The following is a 17,593-nucleotide window of genomic DNA, read 5'->3' as shown; positions in this document are numbered from 1 at the left end:
TCTTCGACTCGCCATTCATAATCCTTGACTTATTTTATCAGGATTTTTCATCTAAATGAGGTTGAAATACTTTTTTTTTTTTTTTTTTGTTCTCTTGGTTAAATAAAGCTTTTGAAAAAGAATAGCCCATGATGACGTTGTTACCGAAAACCCATTTAAGTTGTGACTAATAGAACGGGCGATCTTTCTTTTCTTCACCAGCCCGACAGCATCACGTCGACATCCTCCGCCCGCCTGCTGTTCTCCACTCATCTCGACAAGATGACCAAAAGCTTTGACAAGAGGTTTGTTTAAAGAGTCTTCTTACGCTCGTAGTTGTAACGTTTAACATTTGTGATTAATGCGTGTCCAACGGTTTACCCAGAATTTAAAGTTTAAACATGAAACATTTTTAATTACTAGTTTTATGCAAATGACCCACAGCTCCTGCTGCCCTCGCTATTACGTCACCATGGCGACGAGACAGAGCCGGGAGATATTCCATTATAAAGTGGATGTTTTTGGAATATGTCATGTGACATGCAACCCCAAACAGAGATTCAAGCTCAAATCTCCTATCTGTGAGCAGACATGGCTAACAAAATGCCTCTGTGTAAAGATGAAAGATTGTTAGGGAGGTGTGCCTTGGACAGAAAATATGTCTTAAAACAAGTGTGGGAAGGTCGGTGTCCCAGAACTGGACAGACATCCCCCTTCATTTGTCCACACCTTTATGTTTTTAGGTCTTCAATAGCAGCAGTGAAAGTAAACCACCCACCATTCTGGGTCGCCATTCACATGTCATTTGGACTTGTGAGAACCTTCTTCCATTCGGGTGGTCAACTCCTGGCACCCAACACTTTCCCGTCTTACTTGGCATTGCTCTCGCACTGGCACTGATCCACCTGAGGAGGAGGAGGAGGCCCTGTGAAGGAGCGGGACTGCAGCCAGCTCGCCTTGCACTGGCAGCAGCAAGGTCAGGCCATGCAGGGGATGTGGTCCGCATGGTGTGTTTGCACTTGGGTTTTTTTGTCTCCGCGCCTATAACCCTCGTTCGGCCTGGCACGCGTTCCAGAAGGAATTCTTCAAACATTTGCTTTGCAAACATCACTGAGTGGTGTCCAACCCGACTTCCGTATTTGATCACTTACTGGGTTTGTCCAGTTAGTTTGCTTTATATCTTCCTGTGAAAGTCAATTAAGTGTATAGGAGACATTTTGTACTCTGCAAAGAAAAGACTATTAAAATTCACCATAATGTGAGACAAGTGTGTAGTATCCGTGGCAACCAGACCAAGGCCATGTTGGACATAATGAATGTGCTACAATTTCGTGTATAATAAGTGGTATGATACAAATATTAATAGCTGTCAAATATTACACTCAAACAATTTTGACTTGATGTCAATATGGACGTGGTTAACACGTTTGCCTCACAGTTAACAAATTATTGCTTAACCAGCATAACTATCAACAACCATCCATCTAATTTCAGACAGTTTAAACTTTAATAACCTAAAAAGCATGTTTTTGGAATAGGAAGAAAACTGGATTCTTCAATTCCCTTTCCTTAAACTCGTGGCTTGTTGTCATGATCTAATATGTAAAACTTTTCAGATACGCAAAAATAAAATAACATCATGAGATCAACTTTAAGAATTTAGAGAAGACCATGAACAATTCTCAAAATATACAATTTATTCAAAATATGTCAATGCAGCCATCAGTGTAGTCTAGTAATAACATCATCAGTAGTTTTTTTTATTATTTTTTTTAAATTTGTATCCTTTTGTCCCTTTGTTGGCACTTGCTGTTGCTCACACATGTAACTACTGTATATTTTGGAAGGAATTGGACGTGTCAAATTATTCCACCGCAGCAGCTTGACGATTAGTTGACATGTAAAAAATACAAAACAAAACAAAACAAAAACTTAATTCTTGACATATTAGGACAAAAAAAAAACAACACCAGTGAGGAATACATTAAACACTGACACCTGAGTGTACTTGGCAGGCAGTTGACACGCATAAAGCAGGATTACCAAAGTTGATCTTGAAAGTGTACTTTCCTATGTTATTTTCCATTAGTGAACCAGTAACAACACAGACAAATGCAGTTCATGGGAATAGACAACATTCGTATTTACAAATTTATCTGTACAAATCATTGACACTGTACAAGGGAGGAGGTCAGGGGGTATGCAGGTTTAAAGGAACAGATTACACCTAAATTCTATATATTTTTTTTTCATGGAAGACTCTTTGGCACTGATGTGGAGATGAGGCAACATTTATGATATTTTGATGAGTGACGATCACTGTACGGTAACGGAAATGTGGTCATTCGTATTTTTGCACCGATGAGACGTATGAACCAGACACAGAAATTGCATGGAAATAACTTCAAGTGCTAACACGGAAGTACACAATAACACAATGTAATAATTCTACCTCCGATGCGGCCATTTTGCGTTATTTCTAGGGATCGTGCTCTGTTTAAAACCTTTGCTTTCATTTGAATTGGGGGGAGATACTACGCTGGCTCTTCTCTGAATCGCACTCACTCTCCACGCACCATCCGCAACAATAAATACACTTCAATGTAGGAACACGTAAATCATGTCATAAATAAATGTACAGTCTCGACAGTTTTCGCTCTTAAGTTATCTCAAAGTGGATCAATACAAATACAAGTTGGGGGCAGATGTACAGTATACAAAAGGGGACGGTGGCTTGTCAAAGTACACGATAATACTTTTATGGCATTCCTTCCCTTTACCAATCAATGGCGCTCAAAGCGAGCGCTATGTTGGCTTCTTCTGATATGTTGAAATCCATGACGAATGTACTTCTCAATGACCTTTACTTGGATGAAATATCTGAATAGTTCATTTGTATACAGCACAACCTCCAAAGTCGAACACGTCCAAAAAAATAGTGGTACCGTTTGGAATTTAAACTCCACCAGTGTGGTTTGTTTTCTTTGGCTTTTTTTTTTTCGAGAGAGAGAGGTGGTGACGTTGCTGACAGGAAAGGGTCTGGCTGCTCAGTGCAGTGGGTCAGATTGGGTGGGTCAAACTACAATTTTCATTCACGTCCCGTGGTTGACCTGCTGTTTTTATTCCACGGGAATGGAGCATTCCATTTTGCAAACGTAGACCGAGAAACCTCTTGAGGATTTAGCAAGTTCCAAGTGGACCTCTTGTAGGCTGAAATGTCAACATTTTTTAGTTGTTCTTTTTTGGAATTCATCCATTTTATATACCATCCTCATTTTTTCCCAACATATCGATGTGGTTTGACTTAGGATGTTCCGCCTATTTTGGTTTCATTTTGACTTTTTCAAGGGGTCCTTCAAACAAGATTTTGTCAGCTTTGTCTGCCAAATTACTAGGGGACATGGTGACATAAAATTTGCTAGACATGTCTGTCATGAGTAGACCCGCAATAATGTCTAAAGAAGCAATGTCCAATTAGGCAAAAGAAGTCTGCTGTTTTTTTCACTGAAGCGAACCCCTTCACAGCCTTCCCGGCTGTTTTACTGGATTTTGACCGAATTTGCGAGGCCCACAGAATATTGTGTTCTATTGCTATAAAAACATGGAACCTACCAAAAGAAAGACTAGAACCTCTTCTTTAATCAGGAAAAAAAAGTATATTTGTATCTGTTTCCGTTTTGCAGCAATTAGTATTAGAATATAGCTAAGTTTAATCATCATTCACAAACCTGTTGAAAACACTGTGGAACACTTATACTCAGCTGCCACCTGCTGGCCGCTTTTTTGTAATAACTCTCATTGCTTTAAGCGACCTCTTCAGGTCAGAGACTGCATCAAAGTCATCTGTATGCTTTAGCATAAAAAAACAAAAAAACAAAACGTATACGGTAAATATGTTTTTGGGACCATAATATTTAAAATAGAACATTTTTATCCATTTTTGGGAGCAAATTAGTTTAAAAAAACGTTTTGAAATCTGAACATCTTGGATGTCTACCAAGGTCACGGAAGAGATCGACTTCAGAGGTTCCACTTACGCCTTGAATAATCTCCAGCCGAGCATTTTTGCATTTCTTTATCCAAAGGCTCAATTTGGCCTGCATCCCTTCATGTAGAAAGTCCACATTTTTGAGTGACACTTTCTTGATCTTCCCCCAGCTCTTCTGTGCAAACACTCGCAGTTCCTTGGGCCCAGCGCGACGACAATGCCGCTACGACACACAGCAGCAGGCCCGCGACTTGGGCTGCTCTTCGTCGACGGGCTGCCTGAGTCTGAGCAGCGGCGGGTCGCCGCTGGCCGGCGTGTAGAACACGGCGCTGCCGTTGGACGACACCAACGGCATGCGGGGGTCGTCCGAGATGGATTTGGCGTCGCCGAAGGAGTCGGTGGAACCGTTGCCCAGGTGACCATTGAACAGGGGGTGGTTCAACAGCTTGGCCGCCGCCCGCTGCTTCTTTAGCTCCGAGAGAGTCTGAGCTCTTTCGCGGGGCGAAGTTTCGTCCTGGCCGCACGGGCTGGTAGCAACCGTGTTCTTGTCCACTTTGCCGTTGGCGGGTGGTTGTGGGGGTACGCACGTAGTTGTAGAGATGAGGCCGTTGTGCTTGCTGCTGCCATCTTTGAGGATGGTTAGCAGCTTGGTCCGGTCGGATGGATCGGCTGCCTCCACGGGCTTTACCTGCACATTAAGCAAGAAAATTCAGCCTCTGAAGTATTACTGTTTTCAAATAAGAGATACGTACAGTATGTGAGAAAATGTTAACATCTATCGAGTGCATGTATAAAGTGTGTGGTGAGGTGTTAGCCTTCAAACATAATAAATGAAAATAAATATATAGTATGAATGAAAACATTCAGAATAAAGGAAAAAATATATACTGTGCTGTATAAAAAGTAAATTAAAGAAAACAATGGGGAAAAATGACTAAATGAAAAAATGAAACAAATGATGAATGAAAAAGCATTCCATAATAATATATATATATTGTGCTGTATAATAAGTAATAAAAAAAAAAAAACATACTTTCAATGGATAAAATGAATGTACCGGTAAATGAACAAAAGAAGATGTATATGATGAATAAAAAAGTTCTTATAATAAAGTAAAAAAAAATATCAAAACGAAAAAAACAAACAAATGAAAAAAAAAATCTATATAACTAACATGTTTTTCTTTTGTTTGTTTTTTTTAAATTAACGCAGATTTCCATTATTGTGGAATGAGGGAACACTGTAATTCAATTTATTGCCCAGCCCTACTCTGAAGCCAGCTTGGTTGAGCAACAACTCAGTTTTGACCTGTATGTTTCAGTCAAGACTTGTCACAATATATGATAGACAGGAAAATCTAGCAGGTCTGAATTGCGATGGAGCCCTAAACAAAATCACAGTCGTTTGTAAGCAGAGGCGCTCGTGACTGTCTGGCAGCGCAAAAGCACTGTGGCTGAACCGAGGTGACCTGAAGGAGATTAGATTCAGCACATAGAGAGAGCGAGAGAGCATTAGAGGCCGCAGAAAATCGAATGTGCAGCTCATTAACGTCCTCCCTGCCACTAATAATAGACAGCGACACGCACCCGCCCAACCTGGCGATAAGACATCTGGCTCTGTTGCCAATCGCAAATATTCTTTATGACAGACGCTAAATGACGAGATGACTCACGTGAAGCACCTGGGTGATCTCCTGCTCGGGATCCTTCTCTTTGTCCTCCTTCTCCTCCTCCTCCCTGCCTCCCCTCCACACGATGGCCTCCGTCTCGTACTCCTTGCGGCACAGGTTGTGTCTGTCGGACAAACTGGCTCGCCTCACCACCTTTCTGCGGATGAGGAACGAGGGATGATGCATGGCCGTCTTATTTTGCGCAAACGCCACAGTTTATTTAAAAAAGTAAATAAATAAATAAAATAAAAAATTTAAAAAAGATTAAAAAAAAAAAAAAAAAAGGAGACAATTTAAATTTCAATTTTTACATTTTTGGGATGTTTGCAGTTTCATCACAAAAAAAAAAAAAAATGTCAAAAAAAAAATGGAAATGTGTTTTTCACAAAGTAGCGACGATATGCATTATTAAACATCTTATCTTTTGCTAAAAAGTTAGCAATCGTGATTAGCATTAGCGCGATAGCAATTACCACTTTAGGTAAACAAACACTACCGTTTAGTTCACACATGCATCATTATATCTACATAGCAGCCAGCAGGTGTCAGCACTCACCCACGACTGCCAGCGCTGGATGTCCGTCGGCACAGCGAAGTCTTGTGTTTGAGCTGAGACTTCATGATGATGTCATGCTTGTGCTTCAGGTCCAGCAGAATGGCTCTGAACTCCTCGTCCTCACACAAGTCTTAAAATGGAGGATGGGGGAAAACGTTAGCGCGGTACGATAGCGACACATTTGAGCGAGATGTGAGTATACCGATGGGGGTCTCCTCGAGGAAGGTCTTGGCATTGAGACTGGCTCCGTGAGACACCAGTAGCTCAGCCACGTGCATCTAAAAGAGCACGAGCGAGTGTTTGCAATGACAGTGAGGGGAGTCGGCTTTTCCATCGGCATCCGATCTCACCTGACCCCAGCACGCGGCGGCGTGAAGCGGCTGCCAGCCGTCCGAGTCTCTTAGGTCCATGCGAGCGCCGCCCTCCAGCAGCAGCTCGGCGGCCTGCATGTAGCCATTCGCTGCCGCGATGTGCATCTGCAGAAAGCCAAAAATGATAGCACCTTTCTACTTATTTATTTTCTTATTTGCAGAGTTCTGCTTGACCTATTACAAATCTTTTCTTTTTTTTTTATTGTGTCTTGTAGATCAAACAGACTACACAGGAAGGAAAGTCTTCCAATGACCCCAAAAAAGCATTTCTCTTGAAAACAAAAGATTAGCCTTACATAACTTCCGACAATTTCCACATGCGCTCTTCTCTGGGCTTTTGCCAGACATTCTGGCACGCTGTTTTGTTTCAATGCGCTGGATGAAGATTAAGCAAACGGATGCAGAATGCAGGAGGATAAACCTTTCAGATTAACAAGCGGGACTACAACCATGTTACGTTCTAAAGCACTAAAACAAAAACAAAAAGGGTGACCAGACGTCCTCTTTCACCAGATATCCACTTTTTAATGGGGATGTCAATCCAAAAATATTCTTTATGATATGTTCTATGGGCCTTCACTAGTTAGTCTAAGCATTTTTTCTTTAGTAAAGCTGATAGTTTATTGTAATACAGATTAATTTATTGCTTGTGTTTATTAACTTTGACTGTCAAACATTATCCAAAAAAAAAAACAACTCCAACAATGCCAGCTGATTTCAAGCATTTTCACTCATCATTCAAAGCAAACAGAATGACATGGTGGATACCATATGAAAGATTGGATTCCATTATTTTATTAGTTAAAAAAAAATAAAAATCTATTTCGACCTTCCGTTTTGTAATCTCCATTTGAAAATAGGTCATTTGAGTGACAAGCGAAAATGGGAAAAAAATAAAGAGAAAATTCTCTGCACTACAGTGACTTTGACACTAATATTTTTTGTTCAATGGCACTCTGTGAATTAGATTTATGTGACAAAGGCTTTGATCATTTACGTCATCCTTGAAAACGTTCTATTTCATCAGATTCGTCATGTTTCATTGTAATTTCATAAACCGGCAGCCCATTAAAAAGAGATCCAATGCTGCCATCTGCTGGCCATGGTAGGTGGGTGTTTTGGGATTTCACATTTCACAACCCCAATGACACGGCAGCTGCACAAGTTGCACTGCCCATTGAGGGGGGAAAAAAAACAAAAACGTAGTAAACGTCAATCAACGTTTATGGCAGCATTAATTAGGATTTCAGCGTCAAACATTAACATTTTTGGAGATCAAAGAGTTAAAAAAAAAAAAAAACGTGGAAAAAAAAGTTGAAAGTAGATTATTTTTCAAAATGATTGAGCCCTAGATAGGCGAGTAAATCAAGTTACAAGCTTACACGAATCAAACTCTCAAGTCAAGGTAACAACTATACGTCTATCCGAAAACATACCAGCGTGGCTCCCTGCGAGTCCTGATGGTTAACGTCGTCGCCGAGCCTCACCAGTTCCTGGATATCTCCCAGCATCCTCCTCTCTGTGGACGCCCGGGTCTCGTTGATCATCTCCTGGGTGATGCCTGCCGATCGAACAGAAACAGAAACGGCGCTAATTGCCCAACTATTGATTCTCTCTTCAAAGTGTTCGCCTATAAAGCGCGGTTTCGCCGGAGCCTTTTTCACACTGATTTCACAACAGGCCTGTGCGTAATCATGAATATTGGGCTGACTCCATTTTTAACCAAATGTCATTCGAATCCAACGTCTTGACAGCAGCAACTTAAAATGGAGGACGCCACGCTACAGCGCTCCCCTTCTCAAGAATCCTCCATAATCACAAATGGATCAATATCACACCATTCTTACATTGTTATTCTTTGTTGAGGAAAAGTGGCTAGCTGTCAGGATGAGGATAGTGCTTCGATAAACAAAACTGTGGATGTAGAGTGAATATGTGAGCAACACCATCCTGTACTTCGTCTACATAGAGATGATGTATGGTAGTACAGGGTGTTTCATCTCAATATGTCACTTTATGATAACTTATAGCTCAATAACTGTTGAAGATATGAAAACCAAACTTTTTTGTTTGGAAAAGTAATGATATTAAGTTTACGCAGCAAAAATTTCAACACAAAAATCCAAACAAACATTGTATTAAACTTTTCACAAATGTTCAATAATGCAATTCAATATGAAATAAAATCCCAGATTTTGTTTCACAAAACTCCAATTTAAGATTGTAATCAATTTATTTTTCCCCTTTGTTAATAGAAAAAGCAAATGACAATCAAAACATTGTTTTTTCCACAAGTTAACTTGTAAACCATTACACTCACTTTTACATAATTGTCTCTTAACAGAGATTTAATAGCACTGACATTTGCATTGAATGCGTCATTGTTCATTTACAGGCAAGGCCACATCAGTTGATTAAATTCCATGTCTTTAATTATTGCCAAATCATCCTATCTGCTATTTATAAGTGCTAAACTAAGTTCATTTATTTCTATTTGACTCATTTTCTTACCACTGCAGTGAACTGATGTCCTCAGATAAGTGTCTGCCTTCCATCAAGTGCAATGTTTTTTTTGTTTTTTGTTTTTTTTATAAAGACAGAGGGGAGCCTGTCTGCTTGCCACTGCGTCATCCCTGGAGGTCTTGCCGCTTTTGGCAACGCGACGAGAGCAATTAGCGTCGCCGCGCTCCCCTGTTTGATGCTCTTATTGTCATTCTTCTCACCTACTGTAGCGCTATCTGCATGCTGCAAAAGAGTGTGCCTGAGAAGCTTTTTTGTGTTCCTCCGTACGTGTTTGGTGTCACATGTTCAACTAATCCCATAGTCGTTTTTCCTTCAACTAATCTCCCGGGCTAAAAACTTGTATTGTTCACTTGAGGGAATTTCAACATCAGCAAGTTTAGGAGGCGAAAGAACACGTGGCTAGCTTACTTAGCTTTAAAATGCGTCGCTTACTGCTGAACTATAGCAAAGCATTTGAAGCATCCATTTATACGTTTTCAATGAAAAAAAAATCTGAAGTGAATCACATAAATTGTCTCTTGGATACTCGCGCCAGGCCACTTGAACCATGCTCGATCCAACTTCACATCGAAACTCCAACATGTTCAGCTAGCGTGAGGGTTCAAATGTGGACTTACTCAGCATGATGAGTCATTACTGTAATGTTAGTTACTCATGACGACCGCCGCGACGTGGAGCAAAAGATGTCACGTTTAAAGGTCGACAGCGCACCTCTATTGGCCATGGCCGTCTCAATGATGTCCAGTGTGGGGTCGTCTTCGCAAAGGTCGTACGGCATGTTCCCGTCAGAGTTGACCGCCAGCAGATCGGCACCGCTGTGGGGGAAGACGCTTAATTAAGAACTAGCGCAACATTTAGAGCTGTGTGCGCGTGGTTCGTGTCGTCTCACTGTGCAATGAGAATCTTGACGAGGCCTGCGTGGCCACAGGTAGCGGCAGCATGCAGCGGCGTCCACAGCTCATTGTCTTGAGCGTTGACGCCGGCACCGCGGTCCAGTAGGATCTTCACCATCTCCTCGTAGTTGTCGATGCAGCACTGTGTGGAGAAGAGGGATAATGAGCTTTTTTTTTACGAGTTCCAGTGAGCTGAGGCAGATTGCATGTCTGTCCTCTTCTGGTTCTCCATCCATCCATCCATTTTCTTGACCGCTTATTCCTCACAAGGGTCGCGGGGGGTGCTGGCGCCTATCTCAGCTGGCTCTGGGCAGTAGGCGGGGGACACCCTGAACTGGTTGCCAGCCAATTGCAGGGCACACAGAGACGAACAAACATCCACACTCACACGCATACCTAGGGACAATTCAGAGCACCCAATTAATCTGCCATGCATGTCTTTGGAATGTGGGAGGAGACCGGAGTACCCGGAGAAGACCCACGCGGGCACGGGGAGAACATGCAAACTCCACCCAGGAAGGTCCGAGCCTGGACTCGAACCGGAGACCTCAGAACTGGGAAGCGGACGTGCTAACCACTCGACTACCGTGCCGCTCTTCTGGTTCTTCTCAAGGTTACTTCTTGTTGTATAGTAACTGCTGAGTGGTTGTATGTTTATAAAGATCTGGCCTTTGGATGCATTGTTTAATCCTAGCTGGTCGATTGAATGATGGGTCAGGGATGGGTGGTTGAATGGAACAATGAATGCTTGTTTTCAGATTTTCCTTTATAGAAAGATAACACTTGAGTTTTTTTTTGTTTTGTTTGTTTGTTTGAAAGCTAAGAAGCCATCAAACATGTAAACACGACAGGCAGCGAGTAAAAAAAGCCATAAAAGCCATCATTGTGCACACATCTCTCTGGTGCTTAAAAGACTATTTGTCTTGTTTGTGTGGCTGTGATTACAACTCTGGAATGCGTATTCTCGGTGAAAGTGTAGCGGCAGTCGTCTCCAACAGAGCTAATTGATACTAGGCACAACACGAGCGAGCACTGACTCACTCCATCAGCCATCTTTTGTAGTCAGCTTTTTGCAGTTTGAGGAATATATTTATTGCGCAACATCTGTGCATCAAACACCCATGAAGCCAATAACGCTACACTTCATAGATGGCAGATAAGCCATAAAAGTTTGGTTTTACTCCCAGAAACAGCTGCATGTTTATCACCTTCCTTTAGGGAATCACCAAAGAGACTGGACCAGTTTCTCTCCTCCAGGTTTTTCATTGACTGTCACACATTATTGTTAGATGTACAAACTCACATGACAGAGTCTATTATATATTAAATCCATTGTCAAGATAAAGGAAATTGGTTGCGAATTGAACAAAAATTGCAGTAGAAAATATCAAATACATAATATACAAATCTCTCTATGGTATATGCAGTAGTATGGGACCGAACGAACATTTCTCACCATTTTTATTTATTTATTTTTTCCAGATCACGGATCTTTCCTTTCATTTCCCAGCATGTGTCGTGCACAAGGCCAGGCTTCAGAGGTGAGCAGTCTATTATGTACATCAGTCTACAGTCCCCGCTGCCCGGCATCATCCTGCATGACGCTTCCACTCCATCACTCTGTCCTCAGCTTGCACTCGCAAACACACGGATGATGCCAAGCACACAAACACACACACTGTACCTGTATGCAAATGTTGCAAGATGACCTTCTTCTATATCAACCAAGGCCAGACTAACGAGCCAAAATGACTGTTGTAAAAACAAGGTTCTTAAACTGGCGTTAACTGAATAAACCACACTGATTGGTCGTCATTTAGATCACGTCACTCGCAAGGCAGTGGCTGTCTGTCAGTCAAGTGGCAGAAAATAAGCTGATGGTCAAACTGCTGAAATGCTTTGCATCGCGACTAAACAATTTACAATATAAAAAAATTGACGAGCATCTACAGAAATTGTGATTCATAAATCCATCAGGATTCACCGTATCAGCACAAAACAGAGAAAGAGCTGTTTGTAACCTCTGGAGTTTTGTAGCCTCAGCCAACAAGGCTGGGCAGATAAGAAGACTTTGCCGTGTGCATATGTGGAAGCAAAAAAAAAAAAAAAAAAATCATTAGACAAGGCATGGAGGAAATCAAATTACTGCATGAAGCAAAGCACGGATTGCAGGAAGAACAGATAAGAAGTGACAATGAGGCCCGCAAAACAAAAATAGTAATTGACTGGAGACAGGAGTGACACAAACAGTATATTATGTTATCAATGATTGTTGTGGTCTGCATGCAGACAACAAACACAAAAAAAAAAAAAAAAATGCATTTTTAAAGGCCAATTCATACATAACAGAGCTTTAGTACAGAATTGCAGCAATCAGTTAGCAATCTTTAGTTTTTTTCTTTCTTATGAAAGAGACTCACTCTGACAGCTTGTCCTTAATCCATATTGTCTGATCTATTTTTATTTTTTTTTGCGTCATATTTCTTCCACAGTTTGTACTCTATTTTATGGTCATTTAAAAATGTATCCACCATTGAATATTAGGGCCACACCGAAGAGAAAGAAAACAATAACACGACAATCATGTTATACGTCATTTTACAAGAATTAAGCTTAATAATTCAAGAAAAAAAAAAACGTGTTACAGATAAAACAAGAGCAGTCAATAGTCCTACACAAGAAAAAGTGATAACACAACAAGAATATTGGAATTCGACAATACTACAAGAAAACAGTACCTTACAAAGAAAAAGTCTGAAAAGACAAAAATAGAGGGGCAAAATTATGAGGGGGAAAGTTAGTTCTTGTGTAAATCAATTCTAATAAAAAAGATTATATTCTGAGGAAAAAAAAAAAAAAAAAGCTTGAATTTTACAAGAATATTTTTTTGTAATATTTCAAGAGGAAGGTGGTGGTAACATTATGCAAACAAATTGGATTTAACTTAATATAATTTCCCTTGATATTATTTCTTGAAAAAAATGAAAAGTTGTCAAGTGGTGACAATGGGCAAGAGATTATATTCATATAGTCATATTCTTTAGACTAAACAAGTATGAGAACATTAAGAAAAATACAGAATTTATTTAGTATTTTTGTTGTATTATTTGGATTGAAAAAGTGGATTGAAAACTACATTTTGGGAATATTTTAAGAATATGATTTGAGCGTAATAACATTCGGGATGATTACAAGAAAAAGTTGGATACAGATTGTCCAGACCAAAAAAAAAAAAGTTGATAACATTAGAAGAGAAAATGTGATTTTTAAAGAACTGTAGTTCTATTGTTGTTTTTTGTTTTGTTTGTTTTTTTTAAAGGCTGACATTACACAAACTCAGCAAGCTTTTAGTTTTGTGTAGGAATTTTGACATTGTCTCATTAATACTGCAACTTCATCCATCCATCCATTTTCGTGACCACTTATTCCTCACAAGGGTTGCGGGGGGTGCTGGAGCCTATCTCAGCTGGCTTTGGGCAGTAGGCGGGGGACACCCTGGACTGGTTGCCAGCCAATTGTACTGCAACTTCATTCCAGTAAAACTACTGCTGAATGGTCCTAAATAGTGCAACTTTTAGTCTTTTTTTTCCCACCATTAACATTTCATACAATCATCTGAATTCCACCTACTGTATTTATTATTCACATGGGTGTGCATGTCCCTTTTCACCCAAATCAACACAAAAGTGGAATTAGCAGTTGTGCAGGCTGTAGTGAGCGTCATCTACTTCCTGGTATCAGTCAAAATAAAAGACTGATCAAACAGAGATGTGCCTCAAAGAATCGACACAGCTACGCCGCTCCTTCTTGTAAAAAGACGGCGCGGATTATCTCACATCTCCAGCTTCCAGCAGCCCGCGGCAGTGGCAGATGCCTTAAATGCAAACCTACACACTAATTTACAGCCAAGATAATCTGCTTAGCCTCCTGCACAAACCCACGTACAGTACAGCACTCCACCCACCTGCTAGCCGCCTGCTAAGCTAATCTTTTTCTCCACATTTGACTCCACTAAGGCCCTGGCCATTTACGTCGCGTTAAGACCACCCCTGTGCACTTTTCATAAAATCCTCTGCAATGGGAGTATGTGTGGGCTGTGACAAATGGCCCAGTTTAAGCATGGAAAACCGTCTGGCTGGGATTCTTCAGTGAGGTTAGGAGAAGTATGCTTGCATTGGTCCACTGAGCGAGGCTGCAATTAAAGATTGGAAGCGAGAGAAGTTTGAGCTGAAAAGAGTGAGGAGTGGGGAAAAGGTGTCAGAGGGGACGGTCAGTCGTGATTTGTGGACTGTGTGAACCACTGTTGCGTGTTATTCTTCTCACTTTTACGACGCACCTGCAAGAATGAACTGAATGACAAATGATGTGGGTGCAGGGCAGGGTCGTATTGTAGTTTGTGATCTACCCGGAGCTTGTGCTGAGTCGGAGGTTAACCTTTTAAAAGGGGACTCGCTTAAATTTAAAGGTACTGGCTACCAGTCCAGGTGGTATTCCGCTTCTCTCACCAAAAGACAGCTAGGAGAGGCTCCAGTCATCCACAACTCGAATATTTTTTTAAGTGACGAGTGTCCAGGTTGTACCCCCCTTCACTCATGTGAATGTGAGTGTGATTGTGAATGCCCAAAGTCACTATAACAAGCAGTATCGAAGATGATTGGCTTGGAGATGGTCAGTGGTAGTTTAGCGGTTCATGTAGCGGACTTCGGTGCAGCAAATTTGGGGTGGCAAGCTGGTGAATGACCCTCCATTTACCAAGTACGATTCCCTGGCCCTCAAATTCATCAAACGCTGCTGAATAAACTGTAGAGGCACACCAAAATGTCATCTCATGGTTAAATAAAAATCATTGATGATCATTAAAGCGCCCGTCTTAGATCTTCTGTGCACTTCTCATACATATTTAAGCAGCAAAATCATTGAAGTAAATGTTAGTTAATGACACTCCAGCAGGCAACTCGGTGTGTGTTTCACAACATCATCAATATTTCTGTGCTGCTTATTCCGTTCATCCCAGCTGAGTTTAGGTTAAAAAGTCACGGGCATCAAATTAATCTCATGCCACCTGCGCCTAAACTGTTAACGTATACGTTGTCAAGAATGTCTTGAAAGAATTGACTGGTTAGCTAATTGGTTAATTGTCTTTCAGCAGACATTAAGACTACAGTAGCGAATTTCACAATCGAGTTTTCTACTGATTATCACTTCGATCGAGTATTTTTGCAATATGAAACTAACGTGCATGTGAGGTGCAGGTGATATTTTTGTCCACTTGGGGTCCCTATCCTCACTGTTGTACTATTATCTGTGACTCTGGGTGTGTATGGCTTTAAAAGGTGGGGCCTGACCTGGTGAGTGACGTGGGTGTCAGTGAAGGAGGGTGTTGAGTTGGTTTACATTTCAGCATGCTGGAATTACTCATCGTATGTTATGGCCATCAGACCAAGTATGAATATGCTAATCTCATGTGTGTTTGTTTTTTTAATGGGGGAGAAAAATCCCAACTTGAACAGGAAGTGCCAAATGGGCTATTGTCAAAGAACAGCTAGCAGGTTAATGGTCATGGTGGTGGGATGAGAATACCGTACATTACAGGCATGTCGACGAACGTTAGTACTATAACGTGTGTGCATGCGTGTGGCCATGGAAGCCATATATTTATGAATACCTCATGTCAGCGAGGTAAAAGCTAAAGCATTGCTGAGATGGATGTGACATCGACGCCACTTCATTCACGGTGTATGTGCGCACACCTTTAATTCCACCGGACCATAACGGTATGACAAAACAAAGAGGTCACTAGTTTTCTCGTATATACCGCTTCATGATGTCCACGTGTCCAGTTCATGCGTGTTTGTTCAATCACAAAGTGAACGAGTCTAGTCTTGGAGAAAAATGTGCAGACTGATCGATCCAAATAAAAAATGATGGTATCCGCATGTGCATGGACGTACGCACACATTTATTTTAACGCCTAAAGGTCAATGTGATGTTTTTTGGCTCATCTCATGCAAAAAAAAAAAAAACAGCAAGCACGCCGGAGGTGACTGATAGAGTTCTTTGCAGTTTGTCTCGGTGCCTCTCAGTGGGCGCGAGAGTATTCATCTGGAGCTTCTGAGAGGAAACCGCGTGTGCTAGATGAAGCAAAAAATAAAAACTAAAAAAAATAGCCGCGAGGCCCAAATGGAGATAGACAAAAAGAAAGTGATGAAATAAAATCAAAATGGATATTATACTTTCCATCCATCACTTTTGTATTTATTCAAATAGGTTACACGACCTACATTCATACGCTCACTACTGGTCACAAGATTGGGAACACCGGCACAACATGCTGCTGTTATCGGTGTGAATCCTGACTGACAGTCTGCTGCCAAAGTGTCCTTGAGCAAGTCTTTGAAGCTTATATCCATCCATTTTCTGAAGCGCTTGCTCCTCACAAGGGTCGCGGGGGTTGCTGGAGCCTATCGCACGCAGGCACAGGGAGAACATGCAAAGTTGCAAACTCCACCCAGGAAGGCCGGAGCCTGGACTTGAACCCGAGGCCTCAGTACTGGGAGGAGGACGTGCTAACCACTCGTCCACCGTGCCGCCCGCTTTGAAGCTTATATTAATTATTTATTTTTATGTATTGTTTATTGACATATTTATATAGTTCCTTGTTCTCCCTGTGCCTGCGTGGGTCTTCTCCGGGTACTCCGGTCTCCTCCCACATTCCAAAGACTTGCAAGGCAGGTTAATTGGGCGCTCCGAATTGTCCCTTGGTGTGCTTGTGTGCTGTGTGCCCTGCGATTGGCAACCAGCCCTGGGTGTCCCCCGCCTACTGCCCAGAGCCAGCTGAGATAGGCTCCAGCACCCCCCGCGACCCTTGTGAGGAATAAGCGGTCAAGAAAATGGATGGATGGATATAATTCCTGCTCAAAGTCACATTTTCAGAAAGTCAGACAAAAAAATGCACTGGCAACTTGGTTGTTTAATTTCACACTTGATGGGTCGGCAGGCACTCCAGACATAACAAGACATTACAAAGTCAATTTTCCAGGAGTTTCCGTTCTTACTCAAATAATAGTTTGGCTATAAACCTCAGCTGGAGTAAACCTGGAAACACCCGCTCATGTTTCATGTTCTTCTTCGAGGTGAAGATGAGCTTGTCGGTATTCTCAGGCACGACAGGCGCCCGCCCGCTATCCCCCATCCGCCCATGCATATGGCTGCAAATATTTGCCTTCAAGCACCCCCTCGTTGCGCCCGTGCTTTCTGCTTGCCCCGTTTGAATCGGCATGAAAAGGCTGCCTCTGCTCTGCCGTGCCGCCCGCCGACGTCTCCCTAAGTGGCTCGTCGCATTGTAAGTACTGCGGGGAGAGTGCGCCACACGCTGTGCACTGTTGCGCTCAAGACAACTCAACTGAAGAACATGGTGTTTTTTCTTCAGGTGTGCCTCTATTTTTTTGGGGGGGGGGAATCTATTAAACCGTGCAGTCAAATCCCATTGCTCCCGCAACTCGATTGGAAGCCTTACATCATAAAGTCAATTTTAATAATCACACTAAAGGACAATTAGTCGATGACTGTAAACAGAGTTGGGTTGATTTGTGATTAAACGAGGCGATACATTTG

At 41.7% G+C, this 17,593-nt stretch overlaps 1 protein-coding gene and 1 long non-coding RNA gene across 4 annotated transcripts in view; one reads left to right on the top strand and one right to left on the bottom strand.

Annotated features, from left to right (window-relative positions):
* Positions 1 to 17,593, top strand: part of LOC144023337 (uncharacterized) — an 83,710-nt gene that overhangs the window by 27,855 nt on the left and 38,262 nt on the right. For 2 of the 3 annotated variants that reach the window (XR_013284531.1, XR_013284532.1), the window contains exons 5-6: positions 202 to 284; positions 11,462 to 11,520. This is a non-coding gene — a long non-coding RNA (uncharacterized LOC144023337). Of the gene's footprint in view, positions 1 to 201; positions 285 to 722; positions 956 to 4,137; positions 4,383 to 11,461; positions 11,521 to 17,593 lie in introns of all 3 variants that reach the window. The other variant, XR_013284530.1, reaches the window with a different exon arrangement.
* ppp1r16b (protein phosphatase 1, regulatory subunit 16B) overlaps positions 1,659 to 17,593 on the bottom strand; it is a 48,016-nt gene continuing 32,081 nt past the window's right edge. Inside the window, exons 4-11 of the mRNA XM_077528640.1 lie at positions 9,976 to 10,121; positions 9,798 to 9,901; positions 8,000 to 8,124; positions 6,543 to 6,668; positions 6,395 to 6,470; positions 6,193 to 6,322; positions 5,640 to 5,793; positions 1,659 to 4,655 (exon numbers count right to left, since the gene is read on the bottom strand). Coding sequence (XP_077384766.1) covers positions 4,191 to 4,655; positions 5,640 to 5,793; positions 6,193 to 6,322; positions 6,395 to 6,470; positions 6,543 to 6,668; positions 8,000 to 8,124; positions 9,798 to 9,901; positions 9,976 to 10,121 — 1,326 coding nt within the window. The 3' untranslated portion in view covers positions 1,659 to 4,190. The remainder of the gene's footprint in view (positions 4,656 to 5,639; positions 5,794 to 6,192; positions 6,323 to 6,394; positions 6,471 to 6,542; positions 6,669 to 7,999; positions 8,125 to 9,797; positions 9,902 to 9,975; positions 10,122 to 17,593) is intronic.

This window comes from Festucalex cinctus, chromosome 8 (assembly GCF_051991245.1).
Source record: "Festucalex cinctus isolate MCC-2025b chromosome 8, RoL_Fcin_1.0, whole genome shotgun sequence".
Taxonomy (NCBI): Eukaryota; Metazoa; Chordata; class Actinopteri; order Syngnathiformes; family Syngnathidae; genus Festucalex; species Festucalex cinctus.
Note: the sequence above shows the minus strand (reverse complement) of the source record. Positions and strands in the feature narration are given on the sequence as shown.